Source organism: Mobula hypostoma, chromosome 7, assembly GCF_963921235.1.
Source record: "Mobula hypostoma chromosome 7, sMobHyp1.1, whole genome shotgun sequence".
Taxonomy (NCBI): Eukaryota; Metazoa; Chordata; class Chondrichthyes; order Myliobatiformes; family Myliobatidae; genus Mobula; species Mobula hypostoma.
The window spans coordinates 150678368-150698179 of NC_086103.1; the positions used below are offsets into that span (position 1 = coordinate 150678368).

The window sequence follows — 19812 nt, forward strand, 5'->3', positions numbered from 1 at the left end:
AAAGTTGTGAAGATCTGCATGTGTAATATTGCATCTGCGGTGGCTGGGAGAATACTATATGGTTGTGCATATCACTCCAAGGACATGCTTGCTGGTGTCCAGCTAAAATATCACATCCTGAAACTTCAAAAATACCAATTACACATGGACATAGTCAACATGTGGATAGAATCAACAGTCCTCTGACATTAAGGTTGGTGAGAGATGAACTCTATAATTGCTCTATTATTGTTACAAAAAATATAATACTTTGAGCTCCATATCTAAGGACAAACTTGCTAGCCCTGTAGAGGGCCAGAGGAGATTGACAAGAATGATTTTGGGAATGTAAGTCTTAACATATGAGGAGCATTTGACGACCCTGGGGCTGTACTCAATGGAGTTTGGAAGGATGAAGTGAGGATCTCACTGAAACCTACTAAGTACTGAAAGGCTTGGATAGAGTTAGCATGGAGGGGATGTTTCCATTGTTAGGAGAGTCTGGGATTCGAGGGGCTAGCCTCAGAATAAACAGTCATCCCTTTAAAACTAAGATGAGAAAGAATTTCTTCAGCCAGAGGGTGGTGGATCAGTGGACTTCATTGCCACAGAAAGCTATGGAGGCCAGGTAATTTGGTGCATTTAAGGCACACTTTGATAGGTTCTTGATTGGTAAATTAAGGATTATGGCGAGAAAGCAGAACAATGGGTTTAAAGAGAAGTCAGCCATGATTGGCATGGCAGAGCAGATTCAATATAGGCCGAGTGGATTAGTTCTGCTCTTATGCAATGTGTTATGGTCTTGTAGTATCCCAAGATAAAAGTTGATTGCTCGAATCATTATTCTTATTCTAAGAATAATGATTCAATTGATTTCCACGATTGAAAACTAAATTAGAATCACTTAATATCATTAATGTTGTTTAAGAGTTATTTTATATTTTATTTTTCATATGAGGTTATCTGAGTTATATGGTGTGTAATTGACTACCATAAACTTAGATACACAGTCAGAACTGTGCTGCAAAGTTTTTTTTGACTAATTGTTAGTGGTATGCATTCTTGGAGCACCAGCAACAATGTTGATATTGCTGGATTATGCTGTTTTATAATCAGATACGGGGTGCATGGGAGGGGTAGCACCTCTAGATGGGGGGGCTTGTCGCACTCCTTGGAGTGGCTCGTCATCTATTGATCCCCACCAACGCCCAGCTCTCACCTGTGGCTCCTCGTAGCTGTTTACATGCGACAGCGGCCACACCCCGGGCAACGGCTTTGACAAGCCGGCTAAACCAGGTGAGGGTAGGCAACGGGTCTGAAACCCTTGGTGAGATAGGAATTTGCCCATCCCAGCGCCCAAAGACTGCTTCAGTGGATCAGGCGGAGGAAACCCCAGGGGTTCAATGGCTGAGAAGGCGTTGCAGCAGCGCACGGTGGAGAGCGCAGGCGCGGCAGAGCACTTAAGAAGACGCGGCCATCCAATGCAGCCAAGGAAGTTGCCAGACATAATGATTCTTCGTGCCACTGGATCCTGACTTCTGAGGCCGAGAGAGTGGGATCGTTTCTGTGCAAGGCTTTTCCACTTTAATATCTTTCACGCACTGGTTACATTGTGCAACATTCATCTCCCAACTTTTAATTCCTGCCAGTCTTCTACAAGTCCTACGGCGATGGGGGAGTGGCGAAGCAACAGGTGGAGATGACCACTGGGAGTTGTAGTCACAAACCCGCACGTAGGCGGCCTTTGGACAGGTAGTCGTTCTTCCCTGTACCATTTGGCATCAGAGGAGTCCGGCAGCACCATTGGCGACTGAGCAGCCCTTTTCAGGATAGCACTGCTCATCCATTGATAGGGAGGGGCCTAGAAAAGGTGCTAAACATTGCCTGCCCTACAGACAGATAACTGGCCAGCTTGCTGCAGCTGGCAGTTCATCCACCAATGCGGTTACACTCAAAGGAGAAGAAAGAAACTTCTGTTAGGATCATGGAATGTCCGCACACTCATGGACAGAGAGAACTCAGCAAGACCCCAAAGAAGAACAGCCCTTGTTGCCAAGGAACTTGCACACTATAACATCGATATCACAGCCCTAAGTGAAACCAGGCTTGCGGAGGAAGGATCCCTGACTGAAACCACCAGTGGAAAGGAAAAGCACAAGATGAGAGGATTTTTTTTGGAAAGGAAAAGCACAAGATGAGAGGATTCATGGAGTTGGATTTGCAGTCAAGTCCAGCTTCCTGAAACAACTCTCCGACCTGCCCGTGGGAATCAACAAAAGGCTTAGGTGGCTACATCTGCCCTTCAGCCACAAACGTCATCCAACATCATCAGCGCTTATGCCCCCACCATGACCAGCAAATATGAGACCACTGAACAGTTCTACACCGACCTTAGCTCTGTTCTGTGCTCAGTCCCTGCCAACGACAAACTAATTCTGCTCGGTTACTTCAATGCCCGAATAGGCTGTGATCACAGTCGCTGGGAAGGGGTTCTAGGCAAACATGGTATTGGCAATATGAACAGCAACAGCCTCTTGCTCCTTAGCAAATGTGCAGAATACAACCTCCTCATCACAAACACAGTGTTCAGGCTGGTGAACAAGTACAAGACAACATAGATACACCCAAGATCCAAACATTGGCACATGATCGACTACGTTATAGTACGTTGCCAAGACATCCGGGATGTCCTCATCACCAGAGCCTTGCGAGGAGTGGAGTGTTGGACTGACCACAGGCTTGTCCACACCACATTGAAGCTACGTATTGCTCCCCACCATCCCAAGCACCTTAAGTTCATCAGAACAGCTTTTAACACCACCAGACTCCAAGAGCCACTGTATCTTCGCAAGTTCCAGACCACCCTTGATAAGGAGCTGTCTGCCAACGGACCACTAACTGGTGGGCCAACCCAAAAGTGGAATCAGTTTGGAGAGATGGTGACGGAGACAGCAAAATCAGTCCTCGGCCCCAAGGACCAGAACCACCAAGATTGGTTCGACGAGAATGACAGTGTCATCAAAGATCTCCTGGCCAGGAAGAACAAAGCATTCATGGAGAGGCAAAATGACCCAAGCTCCATTCCCAAAAAAAGAGCGGTTCAAGTCCCTTCAGGCCCATGCCCAACGGGAAATTCGCAAGATGCACGATCTGTTGTAGGATAGGAAAGCTGAAAGGGTGCAATGCTTCACTGACATCAACAACTCGAAGCTGCTCTTCAACTCCATCAAGATGATTTTCAGCCCCTCAAAATCTGGCTCATCTCCACTGTTGTCCGCTGATGGAACCACACTGCTAAAGGACAAAGAGAGCATCCAACACAGATGGAAAGAGCATTTCAGCCAGCTCCTGAACCACCCTTCATCGGTCGACCAGTCTGCTCTGGATCAAATCCCCAACAGCCTACTCACGAGGAACTAGGTGATCTTCCCTCAATAGATGAAGTCAAGAAGGTTATCACGCAGATGAGCAGTGGCAAGGTGCCCAGCAAGGATGGAATACCTGCTGAATTGTACAAGGCACTCAGCAAGGAATCACTTGAGGCTTTCCACAGCACCCTGACTAGCACTTGGGAAGAAGAAAAGATGCCTCCTGACCTCAAAGACGCAATGATAATTGCCCTCTACAAAAATAAACATTCAAGGACCGACTGCGGGAACTACAGAGGCATCTCACTACTTTCTATTTGCCGGAAAAATCCTCACCCACATCATCCTCAACAGACTGATTCCAACAGTCTGTTGGAATCAGACTATTTCCAACAAAGAGAAGAGAAGAGCACCTCCCCGAGTCGCAATGCGGCTTTTGTCCCAAACGCAGCACTGTCGGCATGATCTTCACAGTGAGACAGATACAGGAGAAGTGCCTGGAACAGAACATGACATTATACTCTGTTTTCATTGCTCTGACGAAGGCATTTGACACAGTCAACAGAAACGCACTGTGGATCATCCTTAGAAAGCTTGGCTGCCCGCAGAAATTCACTACACTCATCCGCCTGCTCCACCATGGCATGACAGGAGAAGTGTTCTCGGATGGTTCCCCATCTGAGACTTTCAACATCTCAAATGGTGTGAAGCAAGGGTGCATTTTAGCACCAGTGCCCTTCAACATCTCCTTCACCCAAGTGCTGAAGCATCTTGTTAAAGACCTAGACCTGGGTATTTACATAGATCAAAACGTTGAGGAGGCTCATCACTGAAGCCCTGTTTGCTGATGACTGTGCCCTCTTGGCCCACCAGGAGAACTACCTGCAGATGATTGTCAACAAGTTCTCTGCAGCCTCAAAGCTGTTCGGCCTGACAATCAGCCTCGGTAAGACAGAAGTTCTCCTACAACATGCACCCTCCCCAGCCATGCATCACCATCGACAGCACTGTCCTGAAGAATGTGGAGAGCTTCAAGTATCTAGGAAGCACCATCTCCAGTGAAGGATCCCTTGACAAAGAGATCATAGCAAGGATCCAGAAAGCCAGCCAGGCACTCGGGAAACTCCGTGTCAAAGTTCTGGAGCACCAGGACATTCAGCTTTCAACCAAGCTCGAGGTGTACAAGGCTGTGGTCCTCACCTCTCTACTGTACGGCTGCGAAATCTGGACCCTGTACTGCAGGCACATCAAACGGCTCGAGCAGTTTAACATGTGCTCTCTGCCGTCAATCATAAGGATTTGATGGCAGGACCGAATCACCAACCAGGAAGTCCTTGACAGAGCCAACAGCACAAGCATTGAGGCAAGGATCCTCCAGGCCCAGCTATGCTGGACTGACCACGTAATCCGCATGGGTGAAACAAGGATCCTCAAGCAGCTGCTCTACCGTGAGCTTGAGCATGGCAGTCGCAATCAGGGCCGCCCCAAAAAAAGATTCAAAGACAATCTGAAATCGTACATCAAATGGCCAGACCTCCAGCCTCGACAGCTTGAGGAGTCCGCAGCCGACAGGGCCGCGTGGCGCGCCCTGACCGGAAAAGCTGCATCTGACTTTGAGGATGACCGAAATCAGCGCCTTGCAGCAGCACGAGACCGACTCCACAAAGCTGTGTATGCACCTGTCCTAACAACCACCATTCCATGTCCAACCTGCAACCGCATGTGTGCTTCAGCCTTCGGCCTCCGAAGTCGCATGCGTATCCACAGATGACTGCACAATGTTTAGTCTTCCTCGGACCCTGAGAGACAACCACCAATCAGATGCATTCTATGGCACTGGATAACAGGTTTCCTTTAAGCTGTAATTGGTGATGGCAGTTGTTCACCGTTAGATATTTGCGATGATTGAGATTCACTACATCAGAAGGAACAGTTACTGTACAATACTTCCATAAAAAGGTGTAGATTTCTGTAAGGTGTGTTGAGCCAGATTTGCAGGTGATACTTCATTTTCCTTGGTACACATTCTGTAACTAAATGGCTGCTTGGGAAAGGACTGGTGTAACAAATACCAAAATGATCACAAGCTGTGCACAAAAGCAGCACAGTAGCAAAGCAGTTAGCATAATACAATAACAGCAGCAGCAACCCAGGTTCAAACCCTTTGCTGCTTGTAAGGAATGTGTACATTCTCCTTGTGACTGCATGAGTTTCCTCCAGGTGCTCCACTTTTCCTCCCACATTCCAAAGACGTACGAGTTAGTTGGTTAATTGGTCAGATGAGTGTAATTGGGCAGTGTAGGCTTGTTGGACCAGAATGACCTGTAATGGTGCTGTATCTCTGAACAAATAATAAATAAAGCAATATGGATGAACTTTATAGAGCTGACAAAGGCTTAATTGCAGGCAAGTCAGTCCCTCCTCTTATTCTGGTTTGCTCCCTATTTTTATGTAAATATTGTAATTATTTTGTCTGCACTTGACTCATCCATATATTTTGCTGAATAATGAACTTTGAGATACTGTTATCACCTGCTCTATCCTAAAACAAACCTATGATTTAAATTTTTTGTGGTAATGATAGTGCAATTCCATGACATCATTAGACTTCTTTTCTGTTGAGCTCAATATAGGAATCTGGAAATTCAATTACATTTGCTATATTAAATCATTATAATACAAAACCAACCACACAGATAATTTCAAATCACCTTAGAAATTCATTAGGGCACTTCTAGTTGTGAGGCACAGTTAAGAGATTATAATTATTTCAATGTAAAATATTTTAAATAATTTGCTTGTATTTTGTGTGCCATTGTGAATCTGTATGTTCTTAATCAGGAATCTTGAAAGATAATAATTGCAAGCATAAAAGCCTAAAAATCGCAATGTGATAGTACAATTGCTCATCTCACAACTTACCCCAAAAAGTGAGATTAATTTATGTACTCTTTTTAAAATACTGTGGTAATTACAAAGTACATTTATTATTGAAGTATGTATACATTATACAACTCAGATTCGTCTCCTTATAGATAGCCACAAAACAAGAAACCTAAAAGAACCCGTTAAAAAAAGACTGACAAACAGACAATATGCAGAGATTAAAAAAAACAAACTGTGCAAACAATAAAAGTAAGCAAATAACATTTAGAGCAAAAGTGAGTCCTCAGACACGAAGCCTGGAGCAGCCGAAGCAGGCACACAACATTGTTATTAGTTTTTCATTTATTATCAAACACAGCAATTGTTAGCCATAGATGATTGCCGATAACATGCTGTTTAAATTTTATAGAGAAAATTAATGTTATAGAATACTATTATTCCATTAGATTTTACTTAGCTTTGTTAATTTTACAGTTGCTTTATTCATTCAATCTTACTAATTCTTGAATGTTAATTTCTTCTAGGAAATTGAATTGATGCCTGAGGAAGATGAACTCTCTGGGTCAACAAGTGAACTTCCCTCAGCTCTTGAGGGCAATGACAGTTTCAGCCTTGAAATAACAGAACCAGAAGAAAAGGGTGAAGGAGATGTGAATCAGTCAGGACTTTCAAGGTTTAAATAAACTTCACATAGCCTGAAGAAATTTTGATGTTTTAGACCAGAGTTGATCTTTTAAACTTGGCGGCATTGTAGATAGTCATGAGATAATTGTAGACTTAAGGATGACTTAGATGGAATGGTGAATGGGCAGAATCATAGAAATGGAGGCTGGTCTAGAAATGTGTGAAGTTGTGAGGACTAATGAATAAAGACATTTTACAGCAGCATAATTTTGCAAAGTATAGATGAACAGTGAGAAAGCGATCATCATGTACAGGTAGCAAGAAAAATTGATACATTATAGATTTGTTATAGTACAGAAGAAGTCTGTTTTACCCATTAAGCACATCCACCACCACTACCAGGAAAGTCCTTCCACTTCTACTGTCACACTGGTGAGAGGGTTGTGGTTTGCGTTGCTCTTATTCATAGGGCTTGATTTTACTTGGTCACTGCTGGAGTATCTGAAGGATCTTCTACCAAGCTGCTGCCGCCTTTAAACAATTTTATAACAATTCTGTAGTTATTGATTGTGCCTAACCCACCCCATCCCACCCATATCTCTCCTCCACCCATTTTACAACTAATGACACTGGGTACCTTTGTCATCAGACCTACTTCCTCCTGTCTGTGCCTCCTCCCAATCAATTTCTACCTGTCCCACTCCTCCAATGATCTCCAAATCTAAAAGACCCCCAATCCCTAATCCATATAATTTGCAAACCAGTCCCAGTCTTCTCAAAACCAAATTCCTACCACAGCCCCCGCCTCCCATATCTCATTTATCGTTAGAGTCGGGTCAAGATCATGAGATCCTTTCCTTTCTCTCATCTTCTTCCTATTCCCCACATCCCATTCCTTTGCAATCCTACTCTGGTCCCTAATTTGTTTCCATTGCACTCTCCACAATGGCAAAAATTCATGGAAGAATTTGTGGGATTTAGTAATTTGAGGTGTTATGTTCCTAAACTCTCATTTATAGTAGAATATCTGAATCTGAGGGCTGTGCAAAAACTGCTCACAAGGCATCACTTTAACATGTGGTTTTGGACAGATTACAATTTCTAAAATAGAACGAGTGTCATGGTGAATTTGTCTCAATACATATTATCAAGCTAAGTACTCAAGCTCTAATTTCACAGTATTATTCATGAATCATTTGAGAGCCAAATGGTAAGATCTGTTTCCATTGTCATTAGTTATTGGGTATTGTTTTTTTTCTTTTGCCTCAATCCAGTTTCAATCTTAGTATCATTGCAAAGGTGAAGGTATCATAATTTCACTCTCTCATTGATCTCCAGTCATCCTGTACGTTTTACAGTAGATTATGTTACCAAATCATTCAGTCATAAACAAGTTTACTAGAGCTTGGAACAAAAAGTGATGGTGAGCAATGAGTTTAAAGCAGGCACTGTGAGGTTTAACTAATTCATTCAAGATATTAGCAAGAATTTAGCTGAGTGGGTCTTCAGCTCTAAGGATTTATTTATTTTTCAAGTTACACAACGTGATGTTTAAGTTACAGCAAACAAACAGCTGCAGGAGCATAATCATAATCTCAAGCAGCTCAAGCATAATCTTTAGATGGAAATGGGCAGTTAACATTTCAGGTCAAAACACTTCATTTACTGCAAATCCACTGACTCTTTAACTACTCAGACTATACTTTCACCGTCTCTTGTAAGGATGCCATTCGTTTCTCAAAGTTTCTCCATCTCCTCTGCATCTGTTTGTTTTCAGATGACGCTTTCCACTCCAGGACATTTGAGATGTCCTCCCTTTACAGAGCAATCCCAGTCTTGACACAAAATGTTAACTGTCCATTTCCCTCCATAGATGGTGCCTGGAGGAAGCTCAGTCCCTCCAGCTTCCTTTTTTACTGCTTCAGATTCCAGCATCTGCAGTGTTTTATGTCTCTCTTACTTTCTTACAGTTTTATTGAAGGTGATAGACTTGGGCTTCAAGATCTCCGTTCATCGCCCCCTCCTTCGCCTTTCTTTTCTGCAATTCTTGCCGCATTTCAGCCTAAAGCATGTGATGATGCAGAAGAGGCATGGCGCACCCACATCAATCAACTAATGTCTGATTCTGATGGTTCATGTGCAGTCCATACATTTCATGTCTTCTCTTCACTGTTTCAGGTGAGAACATTTTTTTTAACTACATATTACTTGAATACATGCATGCAAAGGATTCTTTCTAATATTATGGTATTGTATGAATGGATACTGAAACTTAATATATGTTCTCTATCTAAAACTACAATTACTTCTCAATAATTTCATTGAAGTAACTATTTCAATGAAAAGCAAATTATTTTCACTTTTTCTGCATATTCCTTAATGCTTTAAAAAGTACTTTTTCTGGCATCAAAACGAAAAGTGACAGAAGCACTCAGCGTCAAATAGCATCCAAGGGAAGAGAAAGGATTAGTGTTCAGGTCCAAGATTCTCCCAACCTGAAATATTGGACCTTGGATCTATTCAGCATAAACTACCAACAGGAATCGTTGACTGTAAAATAAGTATTATGCATACCCATTTCTACCCAATAAGTGAAAAATTTTTGCTCTTTAATTCGTGTGTTAGGTAATTTTTATTACACTGAGTGACAGTGTAAATTTTTTTATGGGTTCACTTAGGTTTCTTTGTTTTGTGGTTGCTGTTAGGAAGCAAATCTCAAGGTTGTATAATGTATACATACTTTGATAACAAATGTACTTCGAAGTTTGAACTATCAGCATGTGATCCATTTTATGACACTATTCCTATGCTTTAGATCTAAATAATACTGAAATGCAGAATTAATGAAGAAAAATTTTGCTGTATTTTAGGATGAAGAATCAATTGATAATACATTAGTTGATATACCTAGAAATTGGAAACATGCAGTACACATAAGTAAATGAATACATGCATTATTTTTCAGTGCATTCAGAGAAAGTTTTGTTCCTTAACCTGGGATGCAGCAAGTTTCCTCGGGGACAGTCTGAGAGGAATAGGATCAAAATTTATGAGTTCTTCAGAGGTGCTGACCTCTTGTTCAGATTGTCCTACAATTTTCCTAGATGCTGAAACGGTGAGTATCTATTGACTGACATCTTTACATTAAATTGTCAATCTAGATATTATTTACTATTTAAAATCCATTTAAGCTTTTAACTCTGCTAATAATTTCATTATTTTCAATTTCTTCGAACAGAAATTCATTCCAAAATATGTCTTTCATATCAACAATATGTTCAATATAATTTTTATTGCTGTCAACTATCTTTTCTGCAGTTGATTTCTTGTGGCCTTCTTGAAAGGCTGAAGTTCAATGTCTTAGAACTACAGGAATATTTGGACACATACAACAACAAGAAAGAAGCTGCACAATTGGTTTGTTAACTTAAGGATATATCAAAGAATACATATTTAACTGCTAATAAAATTACGATTGTTGCATGTTTATTTGCTAGAAATGTTATTGTAAATATAGCTTTATTTTTTAGCTTTATTTCCTATCTTTATTGTTAAATAGGGTTTATTAGCTCTCCTTTTCCTTAAGTAGAGACAACTAGTTGGAGTGATTATGTGACATTTCTGGATTCCTAAGTATGTTCAGTGAGTAATAGATTCCCTTTGGGCTCCAAAGCTGAACCCAGTTCTCATGTGAATGGAAGTGTTCTGTGACCATAAAACTAATTTCTCATGGTTAGATTTAAGAACAGTGTCAGATTTTAATTTCTGTGCAGAGCCTTGGTCCCATTTTCCACAACTCCCCAAAACCCCCACCTTTTATTCCAGTAAGGATTCCTCCAGCTACAGCATACATCCACACAGGTACCAGACTAGGCGTAAAGGCTCTGCCTTTTGTGCACTGCTCATACCATATCTTTTTAAGCTTTGTAGAATCAATGCTTGTTTGGTGTAAGAACGTATATTTTTATGTGGCAAGTAAATATTGTCACATTTTCTTTGAAATAGTGGCTTGCAAACTGTAAAGCATCATTTCCTGGGAATATCGGAGATGCAGTAATTACAAACCAGCCAGGAGATGCAGAAGAAAAGGTAAAATAAAATCTCCATGTTATAGATTAATAAAGTTATGTTTAAGGTGATGTCATTAGAAATTTAGAACTTAAAAGTCAGGAATCTTTCTGCATTTTTTTACATTAACAAGTTGGAAACAGTTTATAACATACCAAAATAACTATAAAGAGTACCTGGGACCGTTACTTTTTTATTTGTTTGTTTCACAGAAAGTGGGCATCAAACGCAAAGGGAGCATTTATTGCCCATCCTGATTGCCCTTAAGAAGGTGGTGATGCCTTCTTGAACTGCAGCAATCCTTCTGGTGAAATCACTCCCATGGTGGTGTTGGGTAGGGATTTCCAGGAATTGTTTATATACTGGGGTAACAATGCAATGCCTTCAACTCCAGCAGGCTTTGCACACATTCACCACTTGCAGAACATTACAAGTGCATTCCATGTGATTTTCTGTTCAATTATCCAGAATGTACTGACTTCTGTAAAATAGCAGAAAGTATATTAAAAATACAATATCATGATAAATAACTACTCACCTCCAGTTGCTTAGTTTTATAGTTTATTTACTGAATAAGCTCCTATAAAATCTAGAAATGATTAAGTGTGTTCATAATAGAATTGGCAATTAATTTAGATGTAAATTGATTACCTGTTTGCATGTACATAGATGAATTTGCACTGAAGTGATAAAAAAGATCTCATTATATTAGCAGTTTATTGAATCTTAATTCTTTCAAATATATGTTCATCTTTGGTAATGCCTTGTATGGAACTGTGCACTTTAATGCATGTTTTACAATGATCTTCTACACTCTGTTTTCTTGGCTTTTTGCTCCTGTGACATGCTTGCTGTGTAGCAAATGGAATCCCTTGCAGTAAGTTACAGTTCTTGACTACTTTCTATTAGATAATTAAATTCTGCTCACTAACATATGCACATCTCGGGTATATAGACATCTTTTATGCACCATTATATATAAATTGCAAAAAGATTTTCCAGTTTTCAGGTCTATTGCAGCTGATGTCTTCACTATATTCAAGTTACAATTTTAATTAGTATGTCAGTGTCTGATTGAAGAACTTATAGATAGAAAATGCTCAAGTTTCTCCCCCAAATATTTGAATGCTATTTGATGAACTCAATGTTACAGTGGAAGACAAGAATATTCATAATGAAGTGTCAAGTTAAAAGTCCTAATAGATGCCTAGAAAACCTGAATAGAGCCAGTCAACACCTGTTGTGCTCAAGACAGCTCAGAGGGATTTAAAATGGCATTTGACGCATTATTAACATATGACAGGGACCTGCTGTCTATTCTAGTGGACCCCCACAAAACTGAGCCTAATTACACCTATAATGATTGATTTTAGATTTATCATATTTACAGAATTTGGTGTGCACTTTTAAATATATTATTGAAAAAGTTATTTATTTTTGGTAAATTCAAATATTTATTGCTAATGTTTAGTGCTGTTTGAAAAATATTATTCCAATTTCAAAGTTGTATTTGTTACCATGTACTGCTTTGAGATTCATGAAAAACTATGCATAAACAGACAAAGACTGTCAAACAGCCAATATACAAAGGACGAAAACTGCACAAATGAAAAAAATAATACTGAGAGCATAAATTGTAGATAGTTATTGAAAGTGAGTCTGTAGTTCAAAGAATTCCTTCAGAGTAGTGGTCCTTGCCAAGTCAGGAGTCTGATGGTTGTAGGTAATAACTGTTCCTGAACCTGGTGGTGTGGGACCTAAGGCTTCTGTGCCTTCTGCCTGATGGTAGTAGCAGTAATAGAACATGGACAGGATGGTGAAGGTCTTTGATGATGAGTGCTGCTTCCTTGTGTCAATAATCTATTTAAATGGACTTAAGGGTGGGGAGGGCTTTGCCTCTGATGGAGTGTCGATCACTTTCTGTAGGCTTTTCCGTTCCAGAACATCAATGTTTCCATAATCAGGCTGTGGTGCAACTAATTAGTTTATCTATGGAAGTTTGACAAAGTTCTTGGTGACATGCCAAATCTACACAAACTTCTAAGAAAGTAGAGGCACTGTCATGCCTTCTTTGTGATGATACTTACTTGTTGGTCCTAGGACAAATATGCTGAGGTCATTAAAGAGAACCTGGCACAAACTGGATAGTCATAGTCATAGGACAAGCAGTTTTTAAATAACATCAGTTGTGTGTGCTTGTGTTCAAAAACAGAGATCTTTGTCACTGATAGCTGGCAAGAAATAAACAGTAAGACAATTGTAAACTTTTGCTCTTTTGCTCTCGCTGGGAGTTAAAAATGAAACTATTTCACTAGTTCAGCAAGTTAGGACCTACAAAGAATCTGAAGGTATCAACAGTCATCTTCAATATTACACTGAAAATGAAGTTTGGATGCAAACATCAAAAGCATTGAATGAAGGCAATCCATTATCTACACTAAGTATCTGCACTGATTTTGTTCATTTAGTCAACCAAAAGAACACAGCAGCATACACTGAATTAATTTCTCTGTCAGTAACTATTAGGAACTAATACAACGTTTTATAGTACTATTGCCAATGTTCTAATTTGTTCAGCATTTCATTTAAATACATAATTTGTTACTCAGTTAAATGGTAGTTTGTCCTTTTTATACCTTTTTAACTATTTCCATGAAACTTCCGCTAATTGAAGCAGCTGCTTAATTGAGCCAAAATATACAGGTCCCGATGTATCCCAGTTAACCGAAATCTAATTTGTCTTGATATAATTAATACCACAAAGACTCCACTGCTAGAAAAAAAACATGGAACATAAGTAATTCTCACAATCCTTGCATTTTGTAGAGGAACACGTGGTAAACTTGCTTGGTACTCTAGTTTGGTAATGATGGTATTTAACTGTCTGAGGATATCCCAAAAGTATAATCACACTTGATTAAAACACTATTAACATATTGTGATTCTAAATTAACACTACTTTCTGTAGTTGCCTATAATCATGCAAGGCTGTGATTTTCTAGGGAAAAATAGAAAACAACTTCTTTTTGATTGTGTTGTATCAATGCACAGCTTGAGCAGGTACTGCCAGTTCTGCACTTTGTTCTTTATCTCAATGTCATGGGTTCACTCAGTGATATCATCCACTAAGATACATCGGTTTTCAAACACTGCGCATAACTGAGATTATTTTATCCTTGCAATGATATTCAGTGGACATTACCAGAATGTCCTGGTTTGCCCACTGAAGCACAACGGTGGGATCCATATCCCATCCTATCCTTCGCCATTCATGTCTCCAGAAATGACCTCATGATCCGCAAGGCCCAGGCCTCAATCCAAGCACATGATCCCCTAAAACCCAAGCACCAGCCCTCTGTTCTCCCAATCACTACAATCTACTGAGGCCCCAGCCAAACACCAACTTCAACAACTCTACTCCCTCAATGCTTCCAGCACCCTGAACAACCTAACCACAATGATAGTATGAACTCCAATACCTTACCCCATCTCCCAGTGCCAGTGGTACCATAGATCTCATCGGCCACCTGCAATCCTGAACCCAAGTCACTATTAAACCTGGTCATTGTAGCAATTATAAGATGGGAAATTTTCAATTAAAACTTATAATAACAAAATAGCTCAGTCAATTATTTTAATATAACATTTTTTCAACAGTCTTTCTAAAAAATCTTGATTTCCAAAATGACGATTAAACTGATAACTGTGAATATACTCCCTCCATGGCCTGCGTAGTTTTGAATGTGGTATATATAAAAGAAGGATGTTCTATTTTAAAGCTGTTCTCCACAAAATCTTATACTTCACAAAATCCCGATCGCTGATAAAATATTTAATTTTTTTTTGTTTTAAAGTAATACAAACTGGAATTAAACAAAAGCTTTATAACCTTGTTTAAAGGTACATTTGAACATTTTCAAAATCTAAAATTAAACTGTTAGTAATAAATAAGGGAAGAATTGTTAGAAGTCACTACTTTAGAGCTGGGGTCCCCAACCTTTTTTGCACCATGGACTGGTTTAATATTGACAATATTCTTGTGGACCAGCCAACCAGGGGGGAGGGGGGGCGGTATTAATCACGACTGAAATATAGGTGATAGACAATGACAATAGACAATAGGTGCAGGATTAGGCCATTCGGCCCTTCGAGCCAGCACTGCCATTCACTGTGATCATGGCTGATCATCCACAATCAGTATCCAGTTCCTGCCTTATCCCCATAGCCTTTGATTCCACTATCTTTAAGAGCTCTATCCATATCTTTCTTGAAAGCATCTAGAGACTTGGCCTCCACAGCCTCCTGGGGCAGAGCATTCCACATATCCACCACTCTCTGGGTGAAAAAGTTTTTCCTCAACTCCGTTCTAAATGGTCTACCCCTTATTCTTAAACTGTGGCCTCTGGTTCTGGACTTACCCATCAGCGGGAACATGCTTCCTGCCTCCAGCGTGTCCAATCCCTTAATAATCTTATATGTTTCAATAAGATCCCCTCTCAGCCTTCTAAATTCCAGAGAATACAAGCCCAGTCACTCCAATCTTTTGACATATGACAGTCCCGCCATCCCAGGAATTAACCTTGTGAACCTACGCTGCACTCCCTCAATAGCAAGAATGTCCCTCCTCAAATTTGGAGACCAAAACTGCACACAGTACTCCAGGTGTGGTCTCACCAGGGCCCTGTACAGCTGCAGAAGGACTTCTTTGCTCTTATACTCAATTCCCCTTGTTATGAAGGCCAGCATGCCATTAGCTTTCTTCACTGCTGTACTTGCATGCTTGCTTTCAGTGACTGATGTACACCTAGATCTTGTTGTACTTCCCCTTTTCCTAACTTGACTCCATTTAGATAATAATCTGCCTTCCTGTTCTTACCACCAAAGTGGATAACCTCACATTTATCCACATTAAACTGCATCTGCCATGTATCTGCCCACTCACCCATCCTGTCCAAGTCACCCTGCATTCTCATAACATCCTTCTCACATTTCACACTGCCACCCAGCTTTGTGTCATCGGCAAATTTGCTAATGTTACTTTTAATTCCCTCATCTAAATCATTAATGTATATTGTAAACAGCTGTGGTCCCAGCACTGAACCCTGCGGTACCCCACTGGTCACCGCCTGCCATTCCGAAAGGGACCCATTAATCACTACTGTTTGTTTTCTGTCAGCCAGCCAATTTTCAATCCATGTCAGTACTCTGCCCCCAATACTGTGTGCCCTAATTTTGCCCACTAATCTCCTATGTGGGACTTTATCAAAGGCTTTCTGAAAGTCCAGGTACACTACATCCACTGGCTCTCCCTTGTCCATTTTCATAGTTACATCCAGAATGCCGGCAGAGATGTTATGTCAAACATACTTTTCAGCCCATTTTCTGTCATTTGCAAGCTCGAGGAGTTGATCTTCTTCACACGCTGACATGGATGATTCACCGGGGACATTCACAAATGGGGCTTTGCACGTCTTGGTTCATTTGCGGTTGGGAAGTAACGCTCGAATTCTGTCGACAGAGAAGATAGATGTTTGCGCACCAGCTGTGAGCCTCAGTCTCTCCCAAATTCCCAATTAATGTTGGAAACATGTCAAATATGCCCCTGTCCACTGTCCGTCCCCACAGTTCCAAATTGGCTTTGAAAGCAGATATTTTATCTGCCAACTTGAAGACAGTTGTCATTCTCCCCTGAAGTGACAAATTGAGTTAATTGAGCAGGTTGAAGATGTCACACAGATAAGCGAGTTTTGCTATCCACTCCTCATCACTGAAGTGTGCTGCCAGTGGTGACTATTTTCCTGAAAGAAATCTCTGTAGCTGCTCTCTTAACTCAAAAACCCTGGCCAGGGCTCTCCCCCTTGATAGCCACCTGACTTCAGTGTGTAAGAGAAGACGTTTCTGCTCTGCATTCATTTCCTCGCAAAGCTACTCAAACAGACATGAGTTAAGGGCTTTTGCTTTGATGTGATTGATAACTTCAACAACGTCACTCAATACACTGTTAAGATCAGGTGACATTTTTCGGCTAGCCGGCATTTCCCTGTGTATGACACAGTGTGTAGACTGGCATTCAGGAGCAACCTCTGACTCGGGTAGTGAAACCAGACTCGTTACTGTTTCAACAGCTGTGCTTCAATGTCCTCCGCTATGTCATCGATTCTGCTTGAAACTGTGGTAGCTGAAAGAGAAACCTGTGCCATCTTGTTAGCTGCAGCTTCTCCCAACAGTTCATGGCACATGTCCTTGGCAGCAGGCAGAATCAATTCTTCACCAACAGTGAAAGGCTTCTTAGCCTTAGCAATACGGCTAGCCACTAAGTACGACGCTCCCAGAGCAGCAGCATTTGTGGAGGTGGTGGCTGTCAGCACTTGCTTCTGTCCCGCTTGCTCACGTTTTTTTCCGCTCAAAAAACTCAACGGGTCTGTCTTTAAAGTGCAGGGTGCTTGGACTCAAGGTGCTGAAGCAGTTTTGAGGGCTTCATTGCCTCATTAGACAGCTTGTCTCCACATATCACACACAGGGGGCTTGGAGCGTGCGAGTCACCGGTCGCAATAAAGCCATATTTTATGTACGACTCGTTGTATTTTCTGTAGAAGGAAGCTTTCTTTTTTTTTTGCAGTCTCCACCTCAGCTGTCTCTGCGTTATCATCATCATTAGGCCTTTTATGTTCCCTACCATCTCTTCCAAAGAAACTCTCAAGCGTTGTTTGTTTTTTACTCATCGAGTAGTTGTGAGTTAATGACCGACTGATGTCCTCACGTGGGTAATGACCTCGCGCGCGTTCAAGTTCAACAGTGGGCATGACAGGGAATAAGGAAAGGTGCAGTTGACTCATATTGTTTCCTTGCGGCCCAGTAGCACATACTTTGCAGCCTGGTGGTTGGGGACTGCTGCTTTAGAGTCTTGGAGGCATACAGCATAGGAACGGGCCATCCAGCCTACCATGTCCATGCCAATGCCAACAAATTCTTTCTACGCTAATCCCAGTTATCATTATGTTGCCTACTATACCTTGACAATTCAAATGCTTGTCTTGATGGTTGTCCCTCAAGCGGTTCATTCCAAATTTTAACTACCTTCTGGGTGAAAACAGAACCTTCCTTGTATGTCCCATAAACCTACTCCTTGGTTTAATCCCATGCCCTCTGGTTTAAGATACCTTTGCTGTAGGGAGATGTTTACTTCTTTCTACCCTATCTACACTCCTCATAATTGAGGTCCCACTTCAGCTTTCTCTGCTCCAAGGAAAATAAAACCTAAACTATCCAGTCTCTCCTCATAACCGGCAGCCTGCTGGTGAATTACATCAGCATCTTCTCTTGAACAATCATGCCCTTTCTATACTGTGGTGACCAAAACTTCACACAATATTACACATATGGCCTTGTCAATATTTTAGAAAACTGGACCATAATCCCTCTGTTATGATATTCTGTGACCCAGCCAATGAAGGCAAGCAAATGTGCGTCTTCTTCACCCTCCTGTCTACCTCTGCTGCTACCTTCAGAGATCTTTGGACTTGTGCATCAAGGTCCTTTTGTTTCTCTACACTCCTTGGTTTGTGTCATTTGTTTTCTCTTGTATAATGCAGTAAATGTGTGAGTACCTGTGGGCTATCTGTGTACGTGTGGTCTTTGGTGTCATTGTCAGATATTCTGACAAAAATACAAGATGAATCCAAAGTAACCTCTCATCGCACCAAGATTAAATTATTGTCTCATGTTCCGAGGTGCAATGAAAAAGTTGCCTTGTATGCCATCCATACAAGTTATTTCATTACAACAAAGGAAAACAATAAGAGAATGCAGATAATGTGTTACAGTTACAGAGAAAGAGCACTTCAGGTGGACAATAAGATGGAAGGACATAATGAGGTCAAGAGTTTGTCTTATTGTACTATAGCACTGTTCAATAGTCTTAACAGCGAGATAGAAGCTGTTTTGAGCATGGTGCTACATGTTTTCAGGCTTTTGTATCTGCTGCCTGATGGAAGGGAGGAAAAAAAAGAATGTCCAGGGTGGTTGGGATCTTTGATTATGCTGGCTGCTTTGTTGAGACAGTGAGGTGTTATTTCACTGCTGCAACCAAGCAAAGCTTATCAAGAGTAGACAAGAAAAGCAGGGTGTTTGAGGAGATTATCAACTAAGAGGCTATGGGATCACTGGGTTGGCATGAAGTGTATGGATTTAGCAAAAGCAATAAAATGTTAAGGAAGCAAATTACCTGGAGGCCAATCAACAGTTTGTACACACAATTGTGAGTCTTTTTAACAAGCCTGTTTCCATGATTAAGATAGATTGTACCGTTTTGAATAAATGATATCCTGTGAGTGAACATCATATTCACTTAAGTCTTGGTTCAAAATTCTGGAAGTACACTAGCATTCTAGAGGGTAATAAACATGATCAGATTTGGGAGATATATTAGCAAAGATTCACAGAATGTTTGGGTATCACTTAGCCCATTGAATTTGTACTGGCTCTATATAAGACCATAAGACATAGGAGCTGAATTAGGTCATTTGTCCCATTGATTCTGCTCTGCCATTCAAACATAGCTGATTTGTTATCCCTCTTTTTGTAAGCCCATTCTATTGTATTCTCCCCATAACCTTTGACACCCTTACTAATCAAGAACCTGTCAACTTCCTCCTTAAATATACCCAATGGCTTGGCCTCTATAGCTGTCTGTGGCAATGAGTTCCACAGGTTTACCACCCTCTGGTGAAAGAAGTTCCTCCCCACCTCTGTTCAAAAGGGATGTTCTTGTATTCTGAAGCTGTGCCCTGTGGACCTAGATTCACCACTATAGGAAACATCCTCTCCACATCCATTCTATCTAGGCCTTTCAATACTTGAGTGCTCCAGTGAGTCCAAATCCCCCAAC

At 40.9% G+C, this 19812-nt stretch overlaps 1 protein-coding gene across 4 annotated transcripts in view; it reads left to right on the forward strand.

Moving 5' to 3' along the window:
* LOC134349656 (protein furry homolog) overlaps positions 1–19812 on the forward strand; it is a 293846-nt gene that overhangs the window by 260316 nt on the left and 13718 nt on the right. For 2 of the 4 annotated variants that reach the window (XM_063054282.1, XM_063054283.1), the window contains exons 54-59: positions 6758–6906; positions 8828–9035; positions 9823–9972; positions 10176–10274; positions 10863–10946; positions 11785–11802. In XM_063054282.1, the coding sequence (XP_062910352.1) occupies positions 6758–6906; positions 8828–9035; positions 9823–9972; positions 10176–10274; positions 10863–10946; positions 11785–11802 (708 nt within the window). The remainder of the gene's footprint in view (positions 1–6757; positions 6907–8827; positions 9036–9822; positions 9973–10175; positions 10275–10862; positions 10947–11784; positions 11803–19812) is intronic. The other 2 variants (XM_063054280.1, XM_063054284.1) reach the window with 1 other exon arrangement.